At 31.4% G+C, this 22319-nt stretch overlaps 3 protein-coding genes across 3 annotated transcripts; all 3 read right to left on the bottom strand.

Annotated features, from left to right (window-relative positions):
- Positions 1-2086: 2086 nt before the first annotated feature.
- HELRODRAFT_173909 (hypothetical protein) lies at positions 2087-4326 on the bottom strand (the record flags this gene model as incomplete). The annotated part of the gene is made up of 3 exons (XM_009020486.1): positions 2087-2159; positions 2922-3074; positions 4043-4326. The coding sequence occupies 3 exons, from the start codon at positions 4324-4326 to the stop codon at positions 2087-2089; spliced, it is 510 nt and encodes a 169-aa protein (XP_009018734.1).
- A 9073-nt stretch (positions 4327-13399) lies between these two features.
- On the bottom strand, positions 13400-15075 carry HELRODRAFT_173907 (hypothetical protein; the record flags this gene model as incomplete). The annotated part of the gene is made up of 4 exons (XM_009020485.1): positions 13400-13909; positions 14107-14284; positions 14401-14666; positions 14746-15075. 4 exons carry the CDS (start codon positions 15073-15075, stop codon positions 13400-13402), a joined length of 1284 nt encoding a protein of 427 aa, XP_009018733.1.
- Positions 15076-20898: 5823 nt separating this feature from the next.
- On the bottom strand, positions 20899-21591 carry HELRODRAFT_173905 (hypothetical protein; the record flags this gene model as incomplete). Its single annotated transcript, XM_009020484.1, has 2 exons — positions 20899-21103; positions 21467-21591. 2 exons carry the CDS (start codon positions 21589-21591, stop codon positions 20899-20901), a joined length of 330 nt encoding a protein of 109 aa, XP_009018732.1.
- Positions 21592-22319: the final 728 nt, after the last annotated feature.

Below are 22319 nucleotides of genomic sequence, written 5' to 3'. Positions count from 1 at the left end.
CCTTGATGTTTTCTCCAAATTGTTCTGGTGTTAGGCCGAATTTTTGGGTGATTTCTAACAATCCTGCATCTATACAAATCTCATATGATGATCATTTATTTGGCTTCTTCAAGATGTTTCTATTCCCTTGCCGTTCTTGTTTAAAAGAATTGAAAATCTTAGTTTTTATTAGAATTATGAACAGTTGTTCAAATTTGGAAACCATTAAATTAGATTGGAAATCTTTTAAAGCTATCATTAACCTACCAATTGTTTTGCGCTAGGTTATTTAATTTCTTTTTGTTTATCAGTTCAAACTTGAAATAAAGTTCAAAATAATTTTTTCACTAAATATTTCATTTTTGCCGTTCGCAAATTTAAAAAAAAATTAATTTGCATAAATTGGAATGTTTGCTGCGAAGATTGCTATGTTTGACAAGGACAGCCAGGAAAGTGATTTTTGCGGAGGGAATCGAAATGCGCTGTTACATGTTAAAAAATTAATTTATTATAAAATTTAAATTTGATAATTTCTTTAATTGGTCATTTAAAAATAAAAATAATAAAAACATCATTTTAATTAATATGATTAAGATTTATATAGCGTGATTTGTACAAATCAATTCAACAAAATATCAGTCTGTCTTTTTTTTATTTTTAATTATCATTATTATTTCACTATTATTACCATTATTATTATTACTATTATAATCATTATTATTAACATTATTATATAATAAATGCTAGGCTGCCAGCAGAAGTTAATAAATTTTTTATGATAGATTGCTGACGGATTGCTGCTGATGATCACATTTCGAAAAAAAATCAATTATGTTTTTTCATTATTACAAAAAAAATTGGTAAAAAAAAACATGTGTGTGCGTGTGTGTGCGTGTGTGTAGCATGTGTATTAATTATTTAATTGTATTTTATTATTTGAACATTATAAAAGCTTGTTATATCAATGGATAGGTAATTCTGGATGTATGTTTGTATGTGTATGTTCTCTCTCTATATGTGTGTCTTTTTATGTTTTTGTGTGTGATGCGTGTTTGTGTATATGTGTGTGTGTGTTGTGTGTGTGTATGTGTGTGCGTGTAAGCGTGTTTAACTCAATAAGCTGTTTGTTGAAATCTGTTATATAACCTAACATAGTGTTATATATTGTATTATATACAAATGTGTAATGTTATATATGCAACTGAGGGAGTGTTATTTAAATGTGTGTGTTATGTGAGCATGTATTTGTGTGTTTATGCGTGTGTGTGAGTGTATGTGTGCTTTTATTGTGTAGCTTTGATATTTACATTGAAATTTAAAATTTAAACAAAGCTAATGGCTGAATGGATGAAGGCTTCATTGAAATTTACCATTGAGAAGTTAATTGGTTGTAGAGCCCTGTGCAGTTACAAATATTCAAACCACAATCGTCGAAACGGTAACGAGGCTAACTGCAACCAACCGCAAAACACAACGGAGAAAACCGCTACCGGAGAGAGATTAACCGCAAAAAGACCGCGGTTAAACCGCCCATCCGCAGTTTAACTGCCCGCAGTTTAACTGCACATCCGTGGTCACTTTCCCATCTACACTAAACTAATTAAGTTTTATTAATAATAATAATATACATGGACTAATATACATGTAAATTATTAGTGTAATCACGTTTGAAAAATTAACGTTTAATTGTCTAAACTTTTACAGTTTAATTGTTCAAGTTATTATTGCTTCTAACAAACAACATTTGTTGCACTTTGTCTGGATCCAAACTTGCCCTTCAGTTTTGCAATGTGTAGCCAAGTGATGAGCCAACTCTTTCTGAGGAAATGCTTGAAATTGGTATGGCAAAGATGAAGCAGAGTTCCCTCAGATTCTCGATTGCTCGATTGTTTCTCGATTGCTCATCCAATAATCAATAACTTCTTTATGGGGCGTTTTTTCTTTGATGTACGCACTCAATTGTCTTTGCAAGATTTTTCGTCTTTTAAAAGTAACTGGAAGATTTCATCCTGTCGTAAAAAAATGTTATTATATTGCTTCTGAGTTTCTTAAAATACAAAAGTCAAATTTATTTGAAATTTAATTTAGCCGAGTAAAATATTTTACTTCATTTATTTCCACGCTGAGTTTTTGTTTCTTTCTCGGGGCTGCCGCAGATCTTTCTTCTTTGATGTAACCAACTGAAATAAACAACGTTATACTAATCATAATTTATCAGGTTTGAAATAGCAACCTTTATTTTAAACAAAATTAAATTTTTCACTGTTTTCCATGTGGCCAGTGAATTCTAAAATTAGCTTGTTTATATATTCTTCTAGGCGTTTAAATTCCAAGCTGCTAATATTTTTAAAAATGATTTTCTTGAACTTCTGGTGTAAAAGCATTGCAGCATTATGCAAGTCATCTATTTTTATTTTTTCTCTGATGCCTCTTTTCATATTACACTCGAACTGCTAGATAATTAGCTTATAAATAATTATATATTTATATGTATAAATAGATATGTTATAAATAAATAAATATATATATATATATATGTGTGTGTGTGTGTGTGTCTGTGTGTGCCAAAATAGAAATCTTAACTTTTTTATGGTTACTTTTATAAGATCTTCAAAATTAATATTATTGTCATGATTCATCTCCATTTGATTCTCTGAATATTTTTTTCCAGATCATCCAAATCAGTAAGTACTTTTAATTTCACTGCTGCCTTGAGATGGATGGTTGGGGATTTGTCTTGGGAAAACATTTTAGTGGCCAATTTTACTGGAAGTAATATATCTATTAGGTTGTCCAAAAAAGATGTAGCATTTAATATTATGTTATACTATATACTACGTTTTTAGTGAATAAAATGGCAACAAAATTTTAAACATTACCAACATTATCAAATAATTATGAAAGCTTACACTTTAATATTAATAATTTCACAATATACCAACTTGGATCTTTTGCAGTAACGAACAAGGTTTTTAGCAGTTTTCATGTACAATAAAATTTTGCTTGACTTTTCGTCTTCAGAGTTATTCAATTTTTCTTTTTTAAAAGCGAACTCTACTTTAAATCTTGGGATGCACATCCAACCCTTCTGACACCTTCAAATGCTTTTATCGTGTTTCTGGCATTATCAGTTGTTCATGTTTATGTTGTAAAATTAAGTCCAAACTTCTTCAATTAATAAATTAATGGCAAATAACAAATAAATTCCAAACTATTTAGAATAATGCAATGATAATGAAGTTACTTGAAGAACTGTTTTTGATCTGTCTCTAATGTTTTCAGATGTCTTCCTTTCTCCTAATCTCGCTATATCCATTTACCATTAGTATCATCTACTTCAAAATAGTGTGCAGTTATAATTTGAAAACCAGTATTTGTGATGGCACACTTCCAGTGGACAAAGGTAAATGATTTCAGACCAGGATGCTTATATAAGAAAACGAAATTGATTTATAAAATTTTATTGCATTAAAAAAATCTTCAACATGGAATTAAATTTTATTTTACCTTATTAAATCTCTGTTTTCATTTGTCCTTTATGCTGCCAGAACATTTTTCAACATAAGATGAAATTGTGGTTGCTGCTGGCAGAATGTTGTCCAATGAAATGTGGGCACCATATTTTTGGCCAAAGTTGAGAAACCTTGTAGCAACTTTTTTCAACCTTCATCTTCAACAATATTGAAGGGTCTAAAGTTAAGGCAGTACCACTCAACAATATCATGTTAATTCACTTTTGATATTTAGTGGTAGTTTTATACAATCTTTATTCTTGTTTTCCTTTATTTTATAAAATGAAAGTTAAAAAAATAAAATGAAACGATATCTAAGCCGAAAAGTGATGATTACATAGACATACATATCAACAACCTAACGAAAAACGAGTTAATATGTTTACAAAAACTTATAAAAAGGAAAAAGGTAATAACAGATCTAAATCCAATTTCAAATTAACTGTTTCATAATCAATTTAGATAGCCAAAAAATAGAAATAATGATAAAATATAAGTTAAAAAGCTTAACGAAGTTAATTATTGACTGTTGGCTACAGCCCACGATACACTTGTGACTCTTAATACTGGATGTCCCGGTGTTCCTATCTTGCTTATGGATACATTTTAGTTTGCATTTTTTGCACCAGGCATATGCCGTTGCACTATTTTTATGAAATATGCGATAAAATCGGTTCCAGATCTCGCTCTTAAAATTTTGTTGACTTTGTAGCGTGACATCTGGATTTTTTGTCAGCATTAAATTGAGAATGAATTCTTTGTCAATAACTTTATCTTTTGTTTCATTTGTTGTTTCTGACAATTCATCATCCTCGTCATCATAATCAGCAGGCATCATTTTATCGAATGACATAACTATGGCGATTTAAAACGATTATTGTAAAATAACAACTGAAATAAAAATCTACGCTAACCAACTTCTACATAAGAAAAGAAGAGAAGAAGCGAAATTGATTTTAAAGCATCCAAAAATCGACATTTAAAAAATTAATTTCAAACGAGATAAAAAAAAATGATTTGAAAAATTTGTAACCGCAAATACCGCATTCAACTAAAATTGCAACCGCAAATAACCGCGGTTTTAATGCGGTTACAAATATTAAAACTGCAACTGCCCGCAACCGCAAGATTTGAAACTGCAACCGCCCGTAACCGCGGTTATGGTGCGGTTTTGCAGTTAAAACCGAGGTTGCGGTTAACTGCACAAGGCTCTAATTGGTTGGCCGTTATTTATTATTTGCGCTACACACACGCGCGCGCACACACACACACACGCACACACACATACAAACATACACAAAGAAACACATTCAAACTCTTTCACACACATATGTATATTTATTTATTTACATAGCGCCGGTTATAAAATTCTGATATTCTCCCATTATAGTAAAATATAAACCATCATGTACATACAAACATTTGTGTTTTTCCACCTGCTTTCAAGAGTTATAGAAAGAAAAAGGAGAAAAGAGAGAGAGAGAGAAATAAAGAGAAAGAGATAGAGAATAACTAATAATAGTAGTAATAGTTGTGTAACATTATATTTTTATGTCGGTGAGTCTGGTAACCTATTATGCGATATGAAACGAAACGAAATTTTATTTGCTTCTCAAAATTGAAAATTAAAAGAAAGCAGGATGACCATAATAGAATTTATATAAAATTCATCTAGTATGGCCACCTGACCAAAAATGTTCTAAGTTCAAACAAAATGAATAGATGACAAAATATAAGTATGTTAGTACGATGGTTCATTGTTAATTTAGAATAATGTTTGGTATCTATCCAGAAAAACACTAAATAGACATTGCATAGTTATCTATATATTTAAGCAGTATATAGAACGACATTGTTCTAAAAGCTAAACAGAAATGTTAACTAAACAATGGCAATCAAGGCGCAAATAAAAATTGAAAAATAGTTCTCCATATCTATATTGATTTACGGTTGGTCATTGGTCATTCAACAACAGAAACAGTTTTAATTTCTTTTTAAAGATTGCAAACAAATTTTCATAACAAAAACCATCTTTCAAAATTTGATTCCACACTCTAGGACCCTTACATACAACATGCGAATACAGAATATTTGTCTTTGATTTATTTGATAATAAATACTTAACTTGTCTAGAACTTTTATTGAAGATGAAATAATTATTAAAAATTGATGGGAGCCTATTTGTAAGTTGCTTGAAAATTTGCCACAAAATAAAGATTTAATTTGTCAAAATTTAAATTGTTGGTGGCGACGAATAGTTGATTGGTGTGCGCTTGCTTCCTGGACAGCGTGATGACCCTCATTGCCCTCTTCATCAGCATCTTGACGGGGTTGTGGTCGTTTGATACGCACTATCCCAAACAACATTGCAGTACGTCACGTGAGGTAGACAGATGGCGTTATAGATCATGTTCAAGCATTTTTTCGGAAGGTAAAATTTTATTCTGTTCATTATTCCGATAGATTTCGCTAACTTGTTTGAAACGTAATTGACATGGGGTTTGAAAGTTAGTTTCTGATCTAATAAAATGCCTAAAAATTTTATTGTTTTACTCTCGATTATTTCTTGGTTGTTGATTGTAATTTTATACGGTTCTTTATAATTTAAATATTGCACTGGTCCGAAGACAATCAATTGCGTTTTTGAAATGTTTCTAGTCAGTTTATTGGAGTTGAACCATTTGACAACGTGTTTTATTTCAGCGTTGGTTTGATCGATAACATCATCAATATTATTCCCGCTTCCAAAAATGTTTGTGTCGTCAGCAAAGCAAACGTAATCGAAGTAGTCGGTTGCATCTGGTAGATCGTTGATGAAGATGATGAATAGCAGTGGTCCTAAGATGCTTCCTCCTTGAGGAACTCCGACACCATTGTGTCGTAATGCTGAATTTTCATTTCCCCAACAAACTGATTTCTTCCAGAGAGATAACTCCTGAACCATTTCAATGTCGTACCTCTTATACCGTAGTGCTAAAGCTTGCTTACCAAGATGTCGTGATCGATACAATCAAATGCCTTCGACAGATCGAGGCATGTTCTTACAGTGAAATGTTTTTTCTCCGCTAGATTACCAATTTTTTTTATCAGTTCGATGATGGCCAGTTCTGTTGAATGTTTCTCTCGAAACCCAAACTGGTAATCTGAAATGATGTTATTTTTTTGTAAAAACGAAATTATTCTCCTGTGCATAATTTTTTCAATTACTTTTGAGAATGCTGGTACAAGTGAAATTAGTCGGAAGTTAGAAACGTTATTATTACCAGTAACTATCTGTATTGGTATGATTTTGGATATTTTGAGGCACTTTGGAAAAACACCGGTTGTGAAGGAAAGGTTGATGATGTGTTCAAGGCAGAGCCTCGTCTAAGAAATTTTCACTAGGTGACAAAGTTTTAAAAGTTTTGGAAATGATAATTATAGTATCAATTCTTTTCAAATTACGGGTGCCCAGTGTTGTGACAAATACTCAGTCATGAGGTATTTAAATACTTTCCAATACTTTGCAATTTTTTGAGTATTTAAATACTATATAAATACTAAATACTGGAAAAAAATTTTTTAAATACTAAATACTGAAAATCAGTATTTAAATACTTTTAAATACTGCTCTTAAAAGATGATTTAATTGAGACACAATTTGCCCGTCAATTAAATAATCTTTAAACGTAAGAACGTCAGCTCAATATAAAAAAAAAATTAAGTTCCAGTCCAACCTAATCAACAGAAAGAACTTAATCTTTGTCACTGTAAAGTTAAAATTAACAGTAATTAATAAAAATTAACTTTTGTTAATTTTTAATAATAGTTTTTCAAACAAATTGTCAGAAAGTTTGTTGCTTTTTTTGGTGAGTACCAAAGAACCATAACTAAAAAGGCGTTCAACAGGAGCACTAGATGGCAAACATGTGTTATATCTAAGAAATAATTCCTTTATTTCAGGATGTTTGTTCAGCATAGATAAATCTTTGTCGGCGTCATTCAAATATTGAAGGTACTTTTGATCTTGTTCTGTGTGTTTTGCAGTGAAATTGAAAAAGTCATCAACTGATTCTGACGGTACAGTATCACAAACAAGACTTGAAGTAGCAGCAGCAATAAAATAATAAATTATTGCTAAATTTGATTCAATTTATAAATAATTGAAATAAACTTAAAATTTTTTTTTTGGTAAACGATTTTTAAACATTAGTTATAAGATTATATTGTTCCTAATAAATTTATAATAATTTAATCACACTCACACAGATTACAACTTTTCTCCAGTTGTATTAAATTTTTTTTTCACAAAGCTATGTCACTGGTCCATTATGGAAAATGTTAGCAAAAGTACCAAAGTTACCAATGTGATCGCTTTAGAGTACATTAGTGGAGTTTAATTAAAACACACAATCAAATTCAATTTATTTTATACAAGTCTTATACATTGAAACTCTCACAATACGTTTCAATAAAATTTTAAATAAACCAAAATAAGAATATTCACCCATAATCCTATCAGAATTTTTCTTAATCTCTGTCTCCAGCATCTGAATGCACTGCGCTCTTCTTTCACCATCATCAACCCATGCAAGTTTAAATTTGGGATGAGTAACAGCTGCCATTATGAATTCAGAACTGTCAAAAAGACTACCTATCAGAATTTTTCTTAATCTCTGTCTCCAGCATCTGAATGCACTGCGCTCTTTTTTCACCATCATCAACCCATGCAAGTTTAAATTTGGGATGAGTAACAGCTGCCATTATGAATTCAGAACTGTCAAAAAGACTACCAAAGCGGCGTTCAATTCCTTCAAGCAGGCTATCTCGTAAAGGCTTTGTGCTACGAAGATTGATATTCAAAAGTTTCCTTTTCATAACTGTTAGAGTAGGTAGCACATATCCAAGTGCACAATTCTTTTCCCCTTGAAGAATATCCAAGCCAATTGCTACAGGTGACATAACATCGACATATTCTTTTAAAAATAACACTTCGGCCTGACTAATAACAGGTAATCATACAGCTTTGCAAACATCATTCAGTTTTTCTTCTGCAATGATTATCTTCTTAGTTGCTGCATAGTATGAATTCCACCGTGTCACGCATGGAACAGAGAAACGAAATCCAAGTATACTAAATGCAGCATCAGCAGCTTTGGTGCTTCGACTCGTAATATTCCAAAGAGCAGCTGCCTTAGCCATTGCCTGCCTGTTTAATCGTTTATACGTTTTATCATCTAATGCATGGCCAGCATCTGCTGTCGCAACCAGATTTAAAGGATGAGAACAACATCTTAAGTGTTCTGGAAGACATATGTCATCATCTGATAGATCCGATTCTCTTCTGTATTCGTCAATAGTTTTACCAACATTTAAATCAAAGACTGCTTTATCATCATCCAACTCATTAACAGAATCATCATCAGAATCAGCAGAAGGGCTATGACCTTTGCTTGTCATGCCTATATCCATATCACTGTCAGCTGGCAATGAAATCATGTCATTGTTCACATCTTTGTTACTATCAAGATTATTGTCAAATGGACAAAAGAATACTGAGAATGCTTTTACCATGTTGGATCCATTGTTTGTGCAGGTTTTCACAACTTTCGCTTCTATGTTGAAAGATTCATGCACTGTACTGATTGCTCTAGCTATTTTATCGAATGAGTGAATACCAGTAAATCTTTTGCATGCCAAAGCTGCTGATTGTCGTTCCAGTTGATCATTATTGACATCAAACCAGTTAACAGTCATTCCAAGAAATGATCTATTTGCAGAGGACCATAAATTTGCTGTTGTGCAGACATACTTTGCCTCACTGAGGGAAGACTGCAGATTACTTATCATTACATCATATGCACTGTTTATACGTTCCTGTACAGTTCTTCTACACATAACTGTATTCGATGGAACTAACCCAGTGTCGAGGTTTTTGAATGGCTGTGCCTCCACTGTTTTTAGTGGTCTCATTTCATCCACAATGCAATCCAGTACTAGTTTGTCGACTTTTGACTGAGCCATTGTGACTTTATTAAATGACAGCTTGGGTTGTTTACTGGCACTACACTCAGCAGCATGTGTTTGCCTCTCTCTGTTCTCAGATTTGAGTTCCCGAAGAGATGCCGGATGACAACTCTGTAAAATGAAAGAAAAGAAACATTAACACATCAGTATTGACAGTATAATGCAAAAGGTATCTTTTGCTTTTATATCTATAGCTATTACTAAATATCTTTCTTTGAATCTGCTATCAAGTATCTTTATTTAAAATTGTAGAACTAAGTGTTAGTTAAAATATATATAACATTAAAAATACAAAACAGAACCAAAAAAGAAAATACATAAGAAAATACATAAAATAAAATCTACACAATTATTTTATTTAAACAGTATAAACTGAATTTAATTTTGTTTTAATTCATGTATACTTTTAGCAATAATATTACCAAGTTTGCAAGTGCTGAGAATTCTGATATTGTTGTCATTGTATTATTTAACCCTGGATTTACCAACATTTTTTTATAGCGCTGATTACCAATGTGGGTCCGTTGGACCCACATATCGACATGTCATTAATTTAAACTAAAATTTAATTTTGACTCATTTTTATGTTTACGTTTTACGTTTCTAAATATAGCAATCTCCAAATAAGCAAAATATACAAAAACAAGAAATTTTTCTGAACAGTTAAAAAATAAATGTTTGATAAACAATGTAGTCACTTAAAAATCATAGATTAAATGTTGCAGTTGTTACAAATTACAACGGAATGCTCACAACAAATGTTTTTTTTGCATCTTGCACATAATGATTTAGTTTTTCTGTCTTTTTTATAACTACACAACACACATCGTTTTTTTCTCGCTGGTTCATCTATATTCAAAATTGCTGTAGGTTGCAGTGGCGCCTCTGAAAGCGTTAGTTCTTTGCCCAAATCAATCAAAAACTGCCTTCTTTTGATACTTTTTTCAGATTGCATTGATTTCCATATGATATAAGCGTTTAATCCACTTATATCTATCATGTTATAAAACACAACAAGTGGCCATCGTCTTGTCATCCGTTTAGTGCTATACCCTCTTGTCATCTGATCCATTGTATCAACTCCAGCTTTGGTTTTGTTATAATAAAGAACTATTTCTGGTTTCTTTTTTTCATTATTTTTATCATATTCTGGTTGGTGATGCATTGTACTCAACAATGTAACAGTTTTATTTTTCTTTGCCATATAAGAAACAATAGTGAAATTGTCCTTGAATCCAAACAATGATGAATATAAATCTCTACCTTTTGGAGAAATAAATTTATCTGGCAATTCCGGACGATTTTTTCTAATTGTTAGATTTTTCTTGAATAACTTTTCTGCCAAACCAATGCTCGTAAAAAAATTGTCACACGTAATGTTTCTGCCAGAATTTTCCAATCCCCTTATCAGAGTTAGGACCACTCTTTCAGCTTGATTTTTTTCCCTTGGGTTATCTTTTTCTTTCCCCTTATAAATTTCCAAATTCCAAACATAATTTGAGCTACTATCGCACAATGCCCAAAATTTAATGCCAAATGGCTGTGGCTTGGAAGGAATATATTGACGAAAGGGACATCTCCCTCTAAAGGTGACCAACTGTTCATCAATAGTTACTGTATGACTCAACTTGTAAGGATCTTTTAAAGTAGAATTCCATGATTCAAATAAATCTCTTATTGGCTCTAATTTGTCTGGTGATCTATGTTTTCTGCGTGATGCAGCATCATCAAATCTCAGAACTCTTAAAATTTCATGAAATCTGGTTCTTGATATTATTTTATTGAATAAATGTCTGCCATCACTTCCGCTCCATAACTGACTAACTGGTTCATTCTTAGATTTATATACACCAACTAATATGAGAACTCCAATAAACTTTTTTAGTTCATTGACACATAACTTCTTATAACCATCTTTCAACACCAGTTGTCCTTCTTGATTTGTGAAATGACATATTTGTTCCAACAAACTAGATCTGAAATAAATCTAAAAAGAAGAAGATATTGAATCAACGTTATTTTTTGCATAATTGCTGAATCCTGGACTTTCTTTTACAATATTGAAACTTTTGGCACGACCTTGTGTATTTGTTTCTTGTGTACTATGCCACACAATTTCTTTATTTTTTGATAAATACGTTTCCTCATGCGTAATAGTATTAGCCATCAAATCAGATTTCATGTCATTTTCGCTTTCACTATTACTAACTTCGTTTTCTTCAACACAATCGATTTCATTATCATCATCTGATGCAACATAATCCTCGCAATCATCTTCCTCACTTTCTTCTAAAATCATTTCGCAAGCTTTACTTAGAGAAATCTTTGATTTTGACATTATAAGGAACAAAAACACAATTAATTCAAATAAAAGTATATTTATTAAATGGCTACTACCATGGAAACAACAATAAAAGTGAATCTAAATAATAAATACTTTTTAAAAATGAATGTGGGTCCAACAGACCCTGTCGGTAAGTGGTGCTTGAATTTTTATAGCGTAATTACTAATGCCAAAAAATTTATAAATTTGCATTTTTTTTTTTGACAATAAGTATTTAGAAAAAGTCAGAATTTTTGGAAATTTTTACAAATTTTTTTGTCTATCTACATCACATCAAACATCGAGGATGGGTCCAATGCGTGAAGCTGGTAGTTCTAGGGTTAAGCATCGAAATAAATAATTAGACTATAAGTAATTCTGTAAAAACATCAAAACATTGAAATATTTTTAAATTTTAACATTGTAATTATTTTGTCATCTTTTAAATAATGCTATGATGAATATATAAAACATCGTTCACTTTTACCGTAATATGTTTTAGGAAATTTGATGAAACATTCTTGCGTCCACTAATACTGATATTTATGCATAATCTACACTTCCCGGTTAATTTTGCATCACTATTACTATTTACGACATAAATATCTCTTTCACCGAATTCAAATAATCTGAATACTCCTTTGGTAAACCAATTATTTTCAGTCTCATTATCATTTTCCTCGCTTCTTGCTGCCATAATTACGAATTTTTAAATAAAAAAAAAACGCAAGACAGGAAACAAATTTTTTAGAAATTAGGAAGGTGCGTGAAGATAATCACGAAAATAATTTGCCACAAAAATCGTAAAATATAATCATTCCAAAATTCAATATAATTGCAAACATTATTTAGAAAATGTATTAATATACTATAATGCATAAAAATAATATAAATATATATTTTAAGTCATACGTTGATTACTATACTAATACTATACACTTACGCTTATACATGACAAACAGAAAAAAATTATATAAAAAAAACTAGCGATCGGAACTAGCTGTAACTTATAAAACAACTCGATTAAAAAATTTTTTCAGATTTTCATACGCAGATAAAAAATATTAAGTGACAAGTATTTAGTATTTAAAAAAATTTAAATACTAAATACTCGATTGAATTGGTATTTAAATACTCGATTTTCAAGCGGTATTTAAATACTTTCTTAAATACCGAAGTCGGTATTTAAATACTATTTAAATACTTTGGGTATTTAAATACTGCACAACACTGCGGGTGCCTAATAGATATTGCATCAACTTTCTAATGAAAATGAAGTTTTTTTCATGGAAGAATACAATTCTTCAATCTTGCGGTAAAAACATAGATTACAAGCCTAAGGAATAAGCTAATTTGTACCAGGAATGGGCTAATGACAAAACGTCTAATTTAAATTGTCAATAAAAAATTGTTCATGATTTTGTTTATGTAAATGTTGATGCTTTAAAAATGCACATGCACTAACTCTTTTGTCAATTTGAAATAAATGACATTTTTTTATTAACGGCACAGTATAAAAAAAAAACAATTGATGTTAAATTAGCTAATCACAAGTTATTTTCAGTGTTAAAAAACTTTTTTACAAATTCCCTGTTTCAGTAAAGTTCATCATCTGGTAGAGTCGATCGTCTCGTTTTTGATCCTCGGCCAGTGGTGGCCGAGGATCAAAATTTGCGGTACCTATAGCATTTAAAGCAATGCATAATCGGTCATTCGCAGTATTTCTCGACATTGATGATCGAAGGTCGCTTTTTAATTCTGTATGGCATGAAATTACCCGTTCCGTGATCACGCTGTGAGGGCAAGTTATAAGAAATGTTCGAACCAGCTTGTTTAAAAGAGACGACGGTGTTGTTTTTTGTAGCAATAAGTACAACTTGGCAGTATTGCTTTCATGCGGCTTAAAAGATGAAGCACCAAATGATGAATAGAAACCAACAGCATCATCTACAAATTCTGAAACATAATTATCACCAAAAATATCTGATACAATTTGCCGACCGGCTTTGATCATTGCTTCAGCATTTTCAGCATTGGCAACATCTATCATTGCCTTTACCTCTAAATCCTGATCGACATCCAACCTTCTCTCAAGGAAGTTTTTGCACATGTGATTACCTCAAGACGCACTGCTTCAAAATTTCTATTGCGTGTTGTAACATACAAATTTTTCACATTTCTCTGAAATTGATTATCATTTGCTTTAGTTTGCAGTGACTGTGTAGATGCAAGTCCACTATTATTTTGTAAATTTTCTTCATATCCCCCAGGATATGGACTGTTTACCATCATGGAAAGACGCTGAAGTACGTGGTCGCGTTTTTGCATCAAATCAGCCAAGGTAACAAACGTGCGTTTAGTTTCTTTTTGTAAATCAGTGAACTGTCGCAAGATATTCAAAGCAGCAGCACTCATGTTTAAGTTGAATGAAGTTTGGGAACAATCCTTCAGAAAACCTCTTGCTCTTTGTTTTTCATTATTTTCACCTCGTTGTACAACTGTCTTCCAGTGAGCGCACATCATCTGATGATTAGACAGAACTGCAAGTACAACATAGGCAAGGTGTTTCGCAAAACGAACTTTATGATGCCGTGGAAAATGTTTAGCAGTCTCACCCAAACTTGCAGCAGGTTTTCTTGTCGGTAGCTTGATCCACGAAAATAAGTAGCGACATTTTTTACATCTGTTAACCAATGACAAAACTCCGGAACCACGTTTTCAACGCTTTCAAAAGCCAGGTCAGATCTGTGAGCTATGCACCAAAATGTCAACATGTTGTGCCCTAAATACTCAGACATCTTTACCCACAACCCTCCGTGACGTCCAGTATTTGAATTTTCCCCCATCTGTCGTAAGACCCACCATCTTTGCTTTAATGACATCTTCAATTTCAAGATACTGGAAACGTTTCTGCAAAGCATCGACCATCCCAATTACTCCTCTTAACTCACTGTGGCATTCGCAAAGAAAACTAGCTTTCATCACCAAATTAGTGTTGTCCATGTATCGGGCAGTAACAAACAAACTGTCAGCATTGTATTTATCAACAGATTTGTCAATTTGCAGGGCGACACAGTCTGCGATTTTAAATGCTTGAATAACTCTGCTCAATTCATGCTTGGACACAAATGATAATATCTCTCTGTGCCGGTCAGGATTTCTGTAATGCAATGCTGACTGGGGTGGATTAAACGCCACAAAGTCACAATCAAGACCGTGATCAATGTATTGCTTAACTTGGTTTTTGGCATGCATTTGTGCTAGTGAACGACTTGGCCAAGACCAAGCTGACAGCGTTTTGGTTACTGAATCATTGTGTACATCAACTGTAAGGCGAATAAGAGTTGATATCAGTTCAAATTTAATAAAATATTAACGATAATATTATAATCAATAAACCATATAAATAAAACTAGTTGGAAATTTTTGAGAAAAAAATTTTTTTTCGTAATCAGTTTAGCTAAATTTAAAGTTGAAATCACAATCAAAACAAGTAAATCTAAGCTACTGCAAAGAATTAAAAAAATTTAAAAATATGTAATATAATTTTAATAATTGTGTTATGTTAATTTATTCTTTTATTTTTTGAATTCATTCAATCTATGATTTAAACAAATTCAAATTTTGTGGAATTAAAACAAAACCCAAAAATTTTAAACTTCTACTAATTAGGAATAATTAAATAGTTTAAAATATCAATATCTAAATGGCATTACTATACAGAAATAATATTAAATATTTAAAAAAGTCTATAATCTATTTAAAGATATTTATCACATTTAAAAAACACAAATTTTTTACAGAAATTGATTAACAATAAATTAAATATTATACCCAATAGACTTTCAGTAATCAAGTTAGTTAAATTTTAAATTAAAATATATGTATTTCTGAATACAAGGAACTAACTAAATAAAATAAAATTGAATACATTCAATCCTGGATTTAAACAAATTCAATTATGTGAAACTTAATACAAAACCCAAAAATTCCAAATTTATACTACCTACAAAAACAAATAAATATATACCACAATAATATATAATAAATTATCTGTAATTCCAAGATATTAACCTTTTGAGTTAAATGTGCCTTGAAATTGAATCAAATCAATCCAGCTTAAGCTTAAAAATAAAGTATTTTAAAAACCAAAGTCTAATAAAAACATAATATAATAATAGCATAAATTAGCCATCAATTTGCTTTGCAATTTTTTAAAATATTGAATCAAAGATTCAATAAAAGATTCAATAAGATTTCAAAATTGTTAAATCACTTAAATCCAAAAAAAAACAAATTCTATACCACTACTACCTTATAACTAAACATTTAACCGTATTATCTATATACATTTCAAATTATAAATTCATGTGCCTTTGAATTTTGAACCGTTTATTACGTTTGGTTTCGTTTACGTTACGCGTACGTGTGATTAGTCATTAGTGACGTTACCCGACGAAATTATGAGAAATACTTTCAAATTTGTAAAAAAAATGCTATAAAAATATAATTTATTTAACAAAATATTTATTTAACAAACGAAAAAAAGTCTTCTCTATTCTTCAAATTTGAACCATTGTTGTTGTAATTATTTTAATCAGAAAATTTTATTAATTTTTAAACAGTACTCCGTCGTCTCGTCAAGGAAAGCAACCAAAGATATATATATAAGGATTGAAAAAACATACAACGAATTAATTGACGTTGGTTGATACATCAGATTTCTATGCTTATATATAAATGTATGAGGCCAGCTTTTATAATTTTGAAAATCAATTTTCTCGTAATTAAATTGTAATACAAAATTGTTGTCACCCAGTGGCACGAAATCAACATTACTGGGTAACAAAAAATCAACGCTGCGTAGCATTTTTGTCACCCAGTTACAATGTTACACGAGGCCCTGGTTCAAGGACCTGGGCGGTGGAGTGAATTGTTGATGTTACAATTTTTATTGGAATATCATCCCAACCGCTAGACGACTTTGGTATCAGCAATTTGGTTGTGAAAATTATCTCATCTGCAGATGCATGGAGACAAAAAAATGAATTTGATGTTTTGTTGCGAAGAAAAGTTTTACATTGTTTGTCTGTTTGAAATGAATTGAGCAAATTTGGAGCTCTGTTGACAAAATATTCATTCAAAAAATGTGCAGGGTTTTCAATAATCTGTTCGTTTGAAGTTAACTGAGATTTAGTTTTATGACTGGTAGATATTTTTGAAATTTCCTTTATTATTGACCACGTTTTTTAACTATTACTATTATTTTGCTCGATCTGTTCCATGTAATATTTGCGCTTCAATTTGTTTTTTAACTTCGTACAAAACTGACTTAACGTTTTAAACTTTGATAATTTTTCTGGAGATGGATTTTTCAAATAAGTTTTGAATAGCAATTTTTTTTCATTAGTAATTTTTAATTTCTCCAGTGAACCATGGTTTTGTTTTTGTCAGTTTCTTTTTCTTATTTTGTGAATTTATAACGCAGATATCATAAAAACAAGTTCGAAATCTGTTGATGAATAGCTCGAAGCTCATATCTGTATCGAAACATTCAAATACTTGACACCAGTCTAAAGATTGCAAGCACTCATTCAATCTATGCAGGCGATTTGCTGAAAATGAAAATTTCATTTTTGTTGAACACCATTGCTTTTATCTGCCTCTTCGAATAATGCGAAGATTGGAAAATATCAGGTAGGTCGCACAACAATACGCCACTTAGTTTTAATGGTTTTAGATGATTCACAAAAATGTTGTCTATTACTGATTGCTTGTTAATGCTGGTTCTTGTTGGAATTGTGATGAGTAGGGACATATTGTAACTTGATGCGAGATTTAACAAATTTGTTTTATTACTGTCATCGTTTGCGGAAGATAAGTTGATGTTAAAGTCTCCCAATAAACAGATAAATTTATTTTCTTTACTTGCTGCATGTAACACCTGTTCTAATTGGTCGAGATAATAATTTTGATTTTGAGAAGGAGGGCGATAGAAAACTATCAAAATCGAATTTTTGTTTTTATTAATTATTTCAATTGAAAACATTTCAAAATCTTTGCAACCAATAGCATTTAGATCTTTTCTAATCTTGAACAAACATCCAGTCTCCACATAAAAACCAACACCTCCTCGACGCTTACCGCAGCGATTTCTTCCAACAAATTGGTACTCATCAATGTCAATACTACTCTCGTCATTTAACCACGTTTCCGTCATTGCAACAACATCAAATTTAAAATAAAAGTTTAATAGAAAGTCATGTAGTTCATCGATTTTGTTTATTAGACTTCTTATATTTAAATGCATGACTTTTAACATTGGGCAGACATTTATCTTATCAGAAATAATTGAATGATATGTAGCGTTCACAGATTTCGCATCATAAAACATAGTGGAATTTTGTGACAGATGTTCTTCATTGTTATCAAGTTGATAATCAAAAATTGTGCTAACCATTTTGGGCATTGACATCATCAGGTTTTTTCTGATTGAAGCGCCACTCACGAACAATAATATTTTTTGGCATTACTTCAGGATCCTTCATCACCGCTGCATTTGAACTGTCGATGCTGACTCTAAACATCGTTGATTCTTGCTCATCTTTGTCCAAATTTTTTTCTAAAGACATTTAAAATTTTTTTTATAACTGGATAACACGTTATGACGTTAATTCCGACGGATGTCAAGAATTCAACCACATCTCTCCGATGGCATTTACTAAGGTTGCTTATTGAAAACACAGATTTCTTAATTTAATTTTTGTCTGCTCTCAATTTACAATCTTCAATAACTTTTTTGCCAATAACTTCTGTTGTTTTTAGCTGTCTTGATGTTTGCCGTGTTTTCGTTGTTGTTGTTTGAAGTGGTTTCGCCGTTGTTGTTGACCTCCAATGAGACATTCAAACGTGGACGTTTGTTGTGCCGCTTCGCCAACGTGAACGCTTCGTCCAGAGTGGGTGATGACACGACGTCCAACCACAAAATTCCTGGCGCATTTTGATTAATTGGTGGCAACGTGTTATTTACATTGTTTAAACTTACTGACTCAACGTTTACTTTTCTACTAACATTGTTTGTATTTGCTGCGTTTGCACACTGTTCATTGTTTAAAAAATTCACATGTTGTTGTTTATGTTGGACAGCCAATGAATCCAGTTTAATATTTACCGCTGCAAATTCCGCGCTATGTGTATCTAATGTTGCACGGATTGACATCTGTTGTTTATTTATAATTTCTTTTATTTCTTCTTTAATTGTTTCTAAATTAATTTTCATCCAATTTTCAACTTTTGGAATTTTTGAATTTACTTTCTGGTAAGATAATAGGAGGAATAGTAATAGAGTGTTTAGATGATTTATTAAAACAAAATAATTCAAACTTAGAAGGATTAAGTTTAAGACACATAGAGTCAGAACAAGCGATAATTGAAGAAAGACATAGAGATAGATTATGAAGAACACTATTGAGATTAGATGGAGGAAAAAAAGTATAAATGTAAGAATCATCAACATATAGTTGACTAGAGAAAGAAAAGTTAACAAAGAAACAAGCAACATTTTCTCTATAAAAATTCCTCCTCCTTTATCATCACGCATCACATCGCTCAGTAATAAGCAATTCAAGTCCAGCACCACAGGCTTCTTAAATTTCAATATTAATAATAATAACCATAATAAAGACGCGATGATAAATTTGATAGTGATTCTTTATAGCGCCAGTCTGTACGTGCATCGTTAGTCTTCTCTATTGATAATAATATTTATAACGTAATAAACTCAATTGATTATGGCGACGACGATGATAGTGATGATAATAGTAGTTTTGGTAGGGGTGGTGGTGGTAATAATCATCATAATGATGATGATAATGGAGTGTATCTGGTGAACACAACGTTTAGAATAAGTATGATGACAACGATGACAATTATCCGGAGACTGAGAAGCTGTTGTTGCTAACGATGATGAGGAAGACGATGAAGATGATGATGAAGATGACGGAAACGACGAACAATAATAGCGACGCTTTCACGGTGGTAAATGATAAGTTGATAACAAATTGAAAGCGTAAGATAAAATTGGTCAGAAAAATGAATAAGATGCCTTGTTATTAAAATTTGTTTGAAAAATTGTTCAAAAGCTTGACGACTCATGCCCTCAAAAGTTCAAAGACCATAAACCAGTTAGTTGGATTTGTCGGAGAGGTTAAATCTTTAGTGAATAAAAGCAATGTAAATCGACATTCAGCTCTTGAAACTTTAGTTAGGGCGTGTTCTTTGATTGACAAGACTTTTATCATATAGAAATGAATTCGAAATCAAATACGTTATTAGGAAAATCGTTAATTAAAAATAGGTTTGGTGGCCGAAAAAATGCATCAAAGTCTTGAGATCTTCACACCATTGATTTAAATGATAGATTACACAGAAAAAAAAATAAGTTTTAGATCGATCACAGAAGAGAACACACGTGACGAATTTCTTTCTACTGCCGAATTAGCCATGACTAAATTTTTTTCTGAACGCGCAAATTCAATTTTAATTTCATGTGATAACCTGGTTCCGCCTGCTGAAGAATCAGCGAAAATGCAAAAAATTCAAAATGATTTAAAGTCACTGCTGCGTATACAAAAAAGGCCAAAATGGGATGAGCAAACTAACGTCGAGCAGTTGAATGAAAATGAAAAAAACCTCGTTTTTGGAATGGAGACATGGTCTCTCTATGCTGTCAGAAATGGAAGAGATCTTAATAACTCCATATGAAAAAGTTTTTTTTGAGACAGTTACCGAGAGCCATTGAAAAAAATGACGTAATTTTTTAGATTGTTGATGCTAGAAATCCGTTGTTGTTCAGATGGGAAGATTAAGAAATATATGCGAAAGAAATTGATAATGAAAAAGACTGTGATGAACTTAATTACCGTTGGTTTAATTGGCTACCCAAATGTTGGAAAAAGTTCAACATTTAATGCTTTATTGGCACATAGAACTGTCGAAGATCCTTTTGCTAAAGCAAAACACTTACAGGCTCCTGTGTCAGCAACGCCTGGTAAAATGTGGCTTCAAAAGCAGAGATGGTTACAAATGGCATATTACCAGTCGATCAAATAAAAGATTATCTTTCTCCAACAGCCATTGTTTGGCATAATACTTGATGATCCTAAACAAAACTAAAATACCATATTTTCGCCATAGGCTTAGTGGCATAATATAAAAGTCAATGAACAAGCACCAATTTCTGTCTGTGAAGACATCAGCACGATTAATGATAATGATAAATTTGCTGGAAAATTATAATTGTGATAATAGTATAAATCACAATAATAATATTATTAGTGGTAATAATAATAATAGTGTTGATAGTGTTGATGTTAATTGTAAAGCAGTTTCATTCAACACGTTACTACCAAAATTGTATGGCTCCAACAAATTTACAACTGTTTATTATTTGAATTTTTTCGCAATTAGATAAAACATTGCCAACTATTTTCTATAAATTTGTATTTTCTCGGCTATGAAAAATGCTTGAATTTTGCCATAAATCATTATCAATTTTTATGCACAATCAGCTGACCAACTGGATGGAGGATGACCTGTTGAAAGGGTAGTGGAATCTATCTACGGTATGAGCTGCCACACCAAGAACCTGGAGAGTGTTGAACCAAATCTTGGAGAGTACATGTTCGATAAGAAGTCACTGTATTGATCATTTGAATTGTGTACTGGGTACCTTGCTCTTTGCACTCTGTACTGAACACATGCATGATGCATGACTGTGTTTAATGAAATTTAATTTTAACAATTTTTTAACATTAACCTCAAAACATTCACTACTGTGTTATATGACTGTGTTTTGTAGAGAAATTTTTGCAAGTGCATTAACCTCAAAACATTCACTGCTGTGTTATATAGAGAAATTTTTGCAAATGTTTCCCTTTACTTTTCATTCGAGCTTTATTTTAAATTTTTAGTGATTTTAGTTTCAAAGTCAATATGATTACAGATTGTTCTAAACTTGAAGAAAATGATTTCATACGTTCACTAACCTCAATTATTGAATTTAATCAATTTCATCAAATCCAAACGTTAAAATTAACTGAAGTATTAGGAAAGTCAACAGTTTGATAATTCATAGAGTAGTACTGAAAGTAAAATAGTATTTTACTACATTATGATATTAGGTCCATCGGTGTTAAAATGACCTTTCAATGAAAATGTTCAAGATAATAATTTTGGACTACTCTCATTTTTTTATAGTATTTTCAATATGCTATTCAACCTAAAATTATAAGTTAACCAGTGACAACTATCGAAAAAAAATAATTCTATCACGCAGAACGACTTCTAGTGTGATATACACATTTGATAAATACGAGAGTTTATTCCTATTGTTTGAAATTTTTATCAGCGGAATGATATGATCTCAGTTTATGATCTCAGTTTATGATCTCACTTTATTTAAACTGTTTAAATATTTTATCACCTTCACAAAACACAGA

This window comes from Helobdella robusta (genome assembly GCF_000326865.2).
Source record: "Helobdella robusta unplaced genomic scaffold HELROscaffold_28, whole genome shotgun sequence".
Classification (NCBI taxonomy): domain Eukaryota; kingdom Metazoa; phylum Annelida; class Clitellata; order Rhynchobdellida; family Glossiphoniidae; genus Helobdella; species Helobdella robusta.
The sequence above is the reverse complement of the archived record's forward strand: the minus strand, read 5'-3'. Positions and strand labels throughout refer to the sequence as shown.